Genomic DNA, 10,078 nt, shown 5'->3' on the forward strand with positions numbered 1-10,078 from the left:
TAGGAGAAAATTTAAGAGTTATTAGGTGCGTTTGAGATGACTGTGGCTGGGACTTTTTATGGTGGTGGTGATGCAGTGGATAAGAAACATGCCTTTGGTGTGAGAAACCTGGGTTTGAATCCACTGTGAGACACCAATGTGTCTCTGAGCAAGACACTCCACCCCTAGTTGCTCCAGTTGCATGCAACCTCTGATACATATTACGGTGGCCGGGAAGTGCAAAGCAACATTACAAAGACTGAAACACTTTTACAAAGCTTGAGACAAAGTTACATTTTGGAAAACATTTTTACCCAACCATAAAACACAATTACATGGGCGAAACACTTTTACCAAGGGCAAAACATTTTTACCAAGGACAAAACAAATTTACATTTTAGAAAACAAATTAGCAAGACGCAAAACACTTTTACCCGTCCCGAAACAAATTTACAAACGATCGATCCCTCACGGAAAGGGAATGTACCACATACCGGAAGTGACGAGTGAACGCGGGTGATAGGTGTTGTTGGTGAGCGCGGTTAATTCGTGTTTTCAATGTGGTGAATATGGCGTGAATATGAAGCATATAGGAATTTAAGTTTTTGGTGACCGAACATGGACTGCGACCGAGGGATGTTTTGCCCGTTTTGTGGTAAACACATGAGCAGCTTAACCCGGTTTTGCTTTACGTGTGGTCGGTGTTTGGAGTTTTTAAAGGACGCGAACCAGACGGAAACACAGGGGACTTCTCGACAGCCGGACAGTGCTAAGCAAAGTAAGTGTAGCATAATGCTAGCTATCTGAGGACATATGGACATAATTGGGTAGTAATGCTAATGATTTTTCGAGCGGCTTCTAACCTTTTACAGTTTCTATGCTTCTAACTTTCTATTTTGAAACGGAACTCTATCCATTTCAGCAGAACAACCATGCCCATCATACAAACAGTTCATGGAGTATAGAAGCTCGAAGTCAAAAGAAAGACAGTCTTTTAACTATGGGCCAAAAGGAAGATCTAGGCCTAAAGAAAGAAAAAACGTCCAGGTAAGTTGTACTGACCGTCCTATAAAATTTTGCAATGTTCTATATGTATTTGTGTGTGTGTGGATTTTACCTATACATGAATTATATCTTTGTTATATTACTAGATAAACGTAGGATTGATGGGGCCACATGGAACTGACGGGACTGATTTAAAACCTCTAAGAGGGAAAACACTCCCGTTATTTACTGACCCAGAGATAGCAGCACCTGATCTACTGAAACAAGCTGTCCAGAAAATGAGAACATTTAACAAGAACATGCACGAAGGACCTTATGTCCTTTTGTATCCAGACTGCTCAGAGGTGGTCCATGTGCCTGGGTCAGAAAGGCCATTTAAATTGGCAGAATATAAAAAGGAAATAGGAAAGGCATATTCCAGGATTACTTTTTTCATTTGCCTAGAAAAGCACTTTAAAAGAGGTTAGTGGATCTCATAATTCAATATTTTTAAATATTCAAATACTCTGCTGAAGGATAAATAATGGTTGTTTGATTTAATTTTTTCATTTTAATTTTAAACCAATTATGTATGTTTGTATTTATTCATTTTCATATCATTTATTAGATTTATTGGATTTTAAGCATAACATCAATATCCTGATCAATATTTAGTGAAAAAGGCTTGTTTTGATTATTTTGCCGTTACTATTAAACAGTAACACAGACAATCATTCAGCATTGATATACTGTGTCGTAATGTAAAAAATGATATAAGCTGTTGAAAGTTGTTGATCATTTTATCCGTTTCCTCTCAGGTTTTTGAACCACAAAATCGAAGTACTCCCAAATACAAACTGGAAGATGAAAGGTAGGTGTTGCACACTTGGACACAAAGGAACTTTCAGGCTTGCATGGGTTGAAATTATTTATTACGTCTTGACTGGAAATGATAATAATAATTCATATTTTATTGGGCTGCAGTACTTTCACTACCAGGTGCATTATCAAAAAATTTTTTTTCATTTAATTCACAAAACTGCTAAAACTACTAGGAGATATTTCACTACTTATTCACAGACACATTATACATACATTTATATTTCTGCACATAAGCTCAACGTTGCTACATGCTATCAGCCGTTTCTGTAACTGACTGAGGTGCCCCCTCGCTGCATACCTAGAGTACCCACAGCTGCCTGTGTGAGCTTTACTTTTAACATCACAGAATAAACTTACTGAAATACAGTTGCTCTTGCAGGTGAATAAACACAAATGACACAAATTAACCAAACCATTAAAAAAACACATGAGAATGAAGTGGGGGGTATCCACTGTCCCACATCATTTTCGTTTCTACAAAGGTACTATAGGCCTTTATTTAATTATAACTCTGAAACTTGCAGTACAAGTACTGTAATAGTTAAAAATAGTAGTTTGAGCTTTCTCTTATTTTATACCCTTTCCATTCAAAAAGAAACTCAAACAAACTCAGATTTGAGTTCAGGAAGTGCTCCTATGTAATGTTGTAACCAAAAATAGCCACTGGGTGAATAATTGTATGCACTCTGCCATAACAAATTAATAAACTTCTGTCCAAATATCACTTCTGTCACAAAATATGTAACCTTGAGACTTAGACCTTTCAGACAATGTGTTTTGTCAAGATAAAAAAAGGTTTTGATCATAAATTATGAAACATGACGATGCCCAAAAGGGGAGGAGCCCATTAAAAGAATTTAGAATACCGATTCTATAGTTACGCAATGTCCAATTTCAAAATGGGTTTCACAGGCTGTTTCGAGTTCGTAAGCTTTCGAATGATATATCATTTGTCAACATTAGATCTGGTGTAAACATGCAGTAACAGTCAACAGATTAATGACTTGGTCCTTTTTTATACCCTAATCAGGCAAAGTGACTCAGGAGTCAACTCATAAAATCCAAAAATATATCTAATTTTTTTTTAATTCTTTTGGATATGTTTTATTTAAGTCCAGATGATATAAAAAATTATTAGAAATTATTTTTCCTTAGCATTTTCCACTCTTGCCTGTTATAGGGTTAAACAGCGTACTGAGAAAATGGTTCATTAACTTGTGTGAATGTGATATTTAAGTTTTAATTTTTATCAAATTTGCTACAATTTCTAAAAACCTGTTTTGCTTTGTCATGATGATGTATTGTGTGTGTGTAGAGTGAGGAGGAAAAAGATTGATATTACTATGTGAAATTGATTATATAATGCAACAAAGTTTTGAAAATGTGCAAGGGGTGTGTAGACTTTCTGAAGGCATCGTATGAGTGCTCAAGCCACCCAGCTGTCTGTGTCATTCCAGTCTTTTGTTTCTGTGTTATACTTAGTTTGTAACAATTAACATTTAATGTGCAACGCAAAAATAGGGTTTCTTAAATCAATTTTCAACATAATTTTTCCCCCCAAATGTATGTTTAAGGTGGATATTAATTGTAGAGAAGAGAATATTTAATAGTTTTCTTTAGATAATTTAAATTCAATTGGCCCTACACAGCAGTGAAATGTTTTTGTTCAATCTGTAGATTCAGAGATGGTCTTTCAACCCTGGAGTTTTTGAATGCACTACAGCAACACCCTACTTTGCTGGCCCCTGTCCTGTACCACTCTGAAAGTCGAATCACTGCTTCTGAACTTGAGAGACTCTTCAAAACTGACCTCAGTCCTTCGGGGAGTAATCGAAGACTTAAAGAAAGTCAAACCATGGCCTACTGGGCAGACTATCTCCTTGATTGTGAAGGTTTGTTAGTTCATTTTTTTTGTATAACTAGTTAAGAAAACACATGGCAATGATGTATCTGAATTGTTTTTTTCTTTGCAGAAGACCAGGCTGCTGTGTCTGTGGAAGATGTTTTGATGTTTGCTACTGGGCTGTCCTCACTTCCCCCATCTGGCTTGGAACCACTGCCACAAATAGAGTTCCTGGATGACTCTGTGTTCCCAATGGCAAATACATGTTCAAACACTTTGAAATTACCACTCCTAGACTCATACACTTTGTTTAAGTCACAAATGGACTTTGGAATTCAAAATAGTCCAGGATTTGGCTGTTTCTAAGCTATACGATGGATGACCCCTAGAGTTAAGACTCTGGTCCGAAACGCATGACCAGCGTGAGCCTACGTGTGACGTACAACAGAAGCGCTGTGCTACGCAAACTCACTCGAGGCCCACAGCGAAGGAAATTAATAGTTGAATGAAGTCGTTATTTTTGTTTGTTTTTGCGCACAAAAAGTATTCTCGTCGCTTGATAAACTTAAGATTGAGTCACTGTAGTCACTCGGACTATTTTAATTATATCTAATAACTTTTCTGGGCCAGCAAGTTTCGATCCCTTAGAAGCCTATGGAGGAGTGATCCAGTTCTCAGATTTAATCAAAAATATCTTAATTTGTGTTACGAAGATGAACGAAATTCTTATGGATTTGGAACAACATGAGGGAGAGTAATTACTGACAGCATTTTCATTTTGGGGTGAACTATCCCTTTAAAAGTGCAGTTGCCAAAGTTGTTTTTATAATGTTACAGTATGTGAGCAGATTGTTCTTTTCTCAGTTAACATTTTGAAAATGTTTTAGATCCATGACTCTCAAACTGGGATCTCTTTGTGAATCACTTGTTTTAGATAAAGAAACCAGAAAATTTATTGTTTCTTTACTACAAAGTGTAATAAATGCTCATTACTGTTTTGACTCATTTGATTAATTTACTTCACACTTAAAAACAATTAAGCTTTGAGTGACAGATTCATAAATATTGTGTTCAGACAGGCAGCAGTGTTTCACCACTTCAAAAAAAACCCTTTTGATCATTTCATAGCTGAGCCTTTCTTTTAGTTTCATATACAGTTCTGATGCAGACTCCCAGTTCTCCGGCTTCTGTATCTGATTGTGTTCCATGGCAAAGTCCAAGTATTCCTGCATGTTTGGGTCCCCACAAGGAGTCATTGACAGGCTGGCCTCAGGAAGGGCATCCAGTTCAGCCTGTTCCACTTGAAATCCGCAGTCTCTGGAGCCAAACCTATGTTAAATAGTGAACATAATTGCAGTTCTTTTCATCTAAGTTAAAACATTATATTAATACTATGATCTGTTTATTACCTGTGTGGTAAGTAGTAGAGTTCATTGGGCATTCCTCCTGGACATGCTGCTGTTCTGGAAGGGCGAATCCTGTGACTGTTCCACAGTCTCACACACTCATCCAGGTCCTTCTGAATAACATCACCAAAGCAATATCTCAATAGGCACTGATGCTCATGACTCCCGTTGAAGTATCCAGCATCTCTAAGGTCTGCAAATAACTCCATCCAGAACTGAGACCTATAGAAATGGATAAAAATGTTTACTTATACTATCAAGTATATACACATGTTTGAATAATGAAATCAAAGATTAGTTGTAAAGAAATGTATGGTCTGTGAATCTTTTGGCCATTCAATTTTCTTTTCAGGAACAACTACTTTTCCTGAGGGGCAGGACTTGCTTTACATTTTTATAGATCTTTATTGTGCTCGTTTTTCATTACTCGTTCCCAAGAAGAAAACTGAAAGACCAAAGATGCAATGACCCTAAATGAAGACAACTCACCTTCCCTTTCTAAATATAGACCACCAGGACTCAATACGCTGGTTATTTACAGATGAGCCGTACATGTGGCTGGACGCTCCAGAGTAGTAGTCACTGTGATGGTGGCGTAGGGTACATTGAATTGCAGCCATTATGCCGTTCTCAGTGCCGCAATCAGTCCTCAGTCTCATGGGGATGACACCGAGGTTTCGCACACATGACATGAAATATTGAGCAATCACTGTTGGGTTATTTGTTGGTCCACATTCAAGCCACAATACTTGAAAATCCATCTATGCATCCCGAAATGGCCAAACCGAATGGCTTAAGTTTGTCGTAACCATCTGCGTGCCACATATAGTTAGGTCCCATTGAGTGATAGGTTCTTCTTGTAAACCTTCTGCGTACTCTGCTCTCACACCCTCGGGGATTGAGCTCCCGGAGGAAATTCATCACATCAGCTCTCTTCACTCGAGGATTGTACTTTTGTTTAAGTACCTGCCACATCGTGCGGTAGCCAAATAGTTGTCCAGGTCCACGAAGTTCAGATCTGATTGCGTTACTCAGGGCGTTTGGAGAGGAATAATCCTTTCTGCATTCAGTTTACTTTTAAGAGTCCTCAAGCTGATGTTTACACCGTGTAGACTTGACATCATGTCCATGATTACAGCGTACGAGTGGCCCTCGTTAAAATACTGAACGCAATGATGCAGTATGTCTGGTGTTTCCGTCTGGTTCGCGTCCTTTAAAAACTCCAAACACCGACCGCACGTAAAGCAAAACCGGGTTAAGCTGCTCATGTGTTTACCACAAAACGGGCAAAACATCCCTCGGTCGCAGTCCATGTTCGGTCACCAAAAACTTAAATTCCTATATGCTTCATATTCACGCCATATTCACCACATTGAAAACACGAATTAACCGCGCTCACCAACAACACCTATCACCCGCGTTCACTCGTCACTTCCGGTATGTGGTACATTCCCTTTCCGTGAGGGATCGATCGTTTGTAAATTTGTTTCGGGACGGGTAAAAGTGTTTTGCGTCTTGCTAATTTGTTTTCTAAAATGTTAATTTGTTTTGTCCTTGGTAAAAATGTTTTGCCCTTGGTAAATGTGTTTCGCCCATGTAATTGTGTTTTATGGTTGGGTAAAAATGTTTTCCAAAATGTAACTTTGTCTCAAGCTTTGTAAAAGTGTTTCAGTCTTTGTAATGTTGCTTTGCACTTTCCGGCCACCGTAACATATATAGCAATTGTAAATTGCTTTGGATAAAAGCGTCAGCTAAATGACTTAATGTAAATTATGTCACATTTTACCTTCCGTAGAGTGCTTGCGCTTACTGTTGGCTTAAAAATGAGCATGGAACTGTTACTGAAAGTAACATGGGGGTTAAAAGCGTCTGTAGCAGCGGAAACAGACGCAAAGTAAATAACAGCGACATGCACAGTACAAGAGTACAAATACCAAGACTAAAACTCTGTCAGTAGCACCGTGTTTTGTTTTGCATGACTTATAAGACCTTGCGTCATCATTTTTGCCTGTTCGCACTAAAACGCTATCCCGGAGTTTTAAAACGAAAAATGGAGTGGGGAGGAGGGCTGAACGATTTTGGAAAATAATCTAATTGCAATTTTTTTAAATCAATATTGCGATTTAATATGCAATTAATTTTTAAGCTCTTTACCTCCTGTATTATTCAAAATGGACAAGCAGTAAATCAGTGTATAGTATGACCAACACAATATGAGATAGATATAACATACACTGTTCTTTCTTGTGTCTCAGACCTGTGTTATGATGAATTAGGTAGAATTATTATTATGAGCAATGGTGGAGAAGATATATCAAATTATAATATGAGAAAGATAATTTGAGTCAAGTCATGGCATTAAATAATATAATATCATCAGCTCGGCCTATCTACAGACCACAAGAAAAACTAACTCACCACAGTGTTTTACACAGTAAGCGCTCCAGTCAAAACCCACAGTTCAACCACCCATTAATGCGTCCTTATCTCAGTTATAATCTCCTCCATTCAGTCCATTTTCCTGTATCCCAGTAAGCAAACAAAAAATACTCAGTTTGAGGTTCAATTCAAAAGTTGGCCAACGAAAATAAAACATAGTGACGCCTCTCATGTTAAATAGACAAGCTTAGTAATTCTCCAACAACACCGGAGTTTCCCCGCTGTAGTGATGGCAAGTTCGAGTCTTTTGAGAGACTCTTTCATTCAAATCTCGTGCATTAATATGAACTAATCTTTTTTGAGTAATTTCATCAATTTCGTTCATTTGAACTAGGCTGGTTATTGTGGCGCTGCATCCCTCTAGTGGGCGATTAAAAAACAGCGCCGTTCGCAAACACAGAAGGCTGCCTGGCTTGCTTTATCTGACAAAGTATAATGCACAAATTCACCTCCTGATTACTGTATATCATCATTATAAACCCCCCTGGGCCCACAAACAAATTCAAACCATGTAAAAACCACAGAAATATGTTGTCTAAGTGCAATCACCACTACTCTGCCTAAATCCTTCCATTTTCACAATCTTTCCTGAGTATACAACAGACCAGCCATATAAAGGCTTATGTATATAATTACTATCATTATCTCTAAAGTGCTTATTCATACAGGAGCCTAACGTCCCCATCCATGAGTAAAATATTACTATCAGATTTTCAGTAAATATATTGAAGTTATAAGCTTGATACACTATATGAATAAACACAACCAACTGAATAATAATCTGGATCTTAAAGATCTCCAGCACAGAGAGAGGAACAAAGAAACATGTAAACGCAGCAGTTTCGCAGGTCTGGACGCAGAATGGGCCACATCAGGTCTGGATTCTGTAGACAGAGAAACACACATGAGCACATCGCTCTCAAACATGTTCAGGTTGTTCACCAGTCACCAGCTGTGAAACAACAGCACGGCTCTGTTGGTAAATAAAAAGGAAAAGTTACGTTGCGTACTCTGGCGGACCTGGATCAGCTGTTACCTGTTTACAGAGCTAACACTAACGTTGCTATGTGGCTGTGTTTTAATGTTTTAATGACCAGGTCTGTTTGTTTTGGAGGGGGGACGACCTCTGAGGTAATTCGGCTCCAGGTAGAAACCTGTCAGGGCTCTGAAGTGGACCCAGAACAACTCTGAACAAACACTAGCAGGACTAAAGTTACGGTGCAGCTGTGTTAAAAATATAACTTAGCACACTTAGCATCACTGAGCTGTAATAATGTTATGCTTTATAAAATATCACATAATTAAGAAAATAGCTATATAATGTCAGTCCAGTGACTGTTACCTGACAGCCGACCAGCCTCTCATTCTCCGGCGCTGGCAGTCACTCAGCCTGCCGAGTGTACAAAAGACTGAGGAGGACCCATGTGAGCGGTGAACGACTCAAAACTAGAGACCCACAGTTGAGAGTCGTGAACTAATCAATTCTGTTTCCTGTGCTGACGGAGCCTGACGAGTGAACGTAAGAGTCCAAAATCCTTCACGCATGCGTGAAAATGAAGAATCACTCAACCCGAGACAACCCGTTCCTCCCGAGTCATATACACGATTAGGTCTTATGAACGAAACGTTCTTTGAACGACACAACACTACCCCGCAGCCTGTGATGCTGGTGAGCAGTGCACTGGCTGTAACTGGGCTGTAACTCAGGACAGACCGGGCCTCTTTCAGACATGTGAGTCTGGTCTGGAACGCCGTTTCACAGATATTTCCTGAGCTGACTGGTGGCTGTGTGTGTGACGCAGGTGCCGATCACCACAATACGCTTACCTTACTGCACGTGTCTTTCTGTTGTGCATATTCCCTGTCCGTCAAAGCTGCGGATGGCACGACAATTTCATCCACCACCACCACGTTACCCGCAGGTGGCGGGTGCTACTTTCATTCCCTGTGTGACGCTGAAATTTATGTAGTGTCAGCTTCTGTCAAGCTTAAGGCCATTGTACCACAAGAAGGCAAGGTACAGCGTAACGTGCAGACGAAGCATCAACTTCGTCTGCAGACTGCTTTCTGCTTGGGTGTCATGTGACCAGAGTGTAATCGCAGCCTTTGCGATTAGAAAATCTCGTTTTATTACATCGCGATAATATCGCAAAAGCAATTAATCGTTCAGCCCTAGTTGGGAGCATTTTCAAACTTCTCCGTTTTAGGTCTTTGGACTCACAGTTTTAGTCTGGACGAGAGATGCAAACATAGCAAAAGGTCTCCGTTTTAAAACGAAAACGTGATAGTGTGGATGACCCCTAAGGGAGGGAAAACAGTGTTTAGTTGTTACAGATGGAATAAAACAAGATATCCTTCTGTAATCTTTGAGGGAAAAACTACTGTAGAAAGAAAGAAAACGTCTCTATCTCTCTCGCACAATGGTGATGACGCGCACACACACACACACACACACACACACACACACACACACACACACACACACACACACACAGCATCAGTCCATAACAGCACAGAACTGAAAAACATCAAAACAAAGTGACAA

General features: G+C 39.2%; 2 protein-coding genes and 1 long non-coding RNA gene across 5 annotated transcripts; 2 read left to right on the plus strand and 1 right to left on the minus strand.

The window, feature by feature from the left end:
• Nucleotides 1-211: 211 nt before the first annotated feature.
• On the plus strand, nt 212-1,888 carry LOC119917449. Of its 3 annotated transcripts, none has more exons than XM_038737777.1 (4): nt 212-757; nt 962-1,026; nt 1,131-1,446; nt 1,782-1,888. In XM_038737777.1, the coding sequence occupies exons 1-4, from the start codon at nt 598-600 to the stop codon at nt 1,787-1,789; spliced, it is 549 nt and encodes a 182-aa protein (XP_038593705.1). In that variant the 5' UTR covers nt 212-597; the 3' UTR covers nt 1,790-1,888. The 3 variants fall into 3 exon arrangements, with proteins under 3 accessions (XP_038593705.1, XP_038593704.1, XP_038593706.1); XM_038737776.1 differs by having other exon boundaries at nt 221-757; nt 902-1,026; XM_038737778.1 differs by lacking the exon at nt 1,131-1,446 and having other exon boundaries at nt 223-757; nt 902-1,026.
• Nucleotides 1,889-3,128: 1,240 nt separating this feature from the next.
• LOC119916836 lies at nt 3,129-4,687 on the plus strand. Its single transcript, XR_005447172.1, has 2 exons — nt 3,129-3,737; nt 3,819-4,687. It is a non-coding gene; the product is annotated as an uncharacterized LOC119916836 (long non-coding RNA).
• An 11-nt stretch (nt 4,688-4,698) lies between these two features.
• On the minus strand, nt 4,699-6,732 carry LOC119917718. The gene is made up of 3 exons (XM_038738132.1): nt 5,584-6,732; nt 5,098-5,316; nt 4,699-5,017 (listed from the first exon to the last, which is right to left on the minus strand). The coding sequence occupies exons 1-3, from the start codon at nt 5,853-5,855 to the stop codon at nt 4,699-4,701; spliced, it is 810 nt and encodes a 269-aa protein (XP_038594060.1). The 5' UTR covers nt 5,856-6,732.
• Nucleotides 6,733-10,078: the final 3,346 nt, after the last annotated feature.

This window comes from Micropterus salmoides, unplaced genomic scaffold (assembly GCF_014851395.1).
Source record: "Micropterus salmoides isolate LMB-PRFRI ecotype aquatic unplaced genomic scaffold, ASM1485139v1 Ms_hic_scaffold_22, whole genome shotgun sequence".
Taxonomy (NCBI): domain Eukaryota; kingdom Metazoa; phylum Chordata; class Actinopteri; order Centrarchiformes; family Centrarchidae; genus Micropterus; species Micropterus salmoides.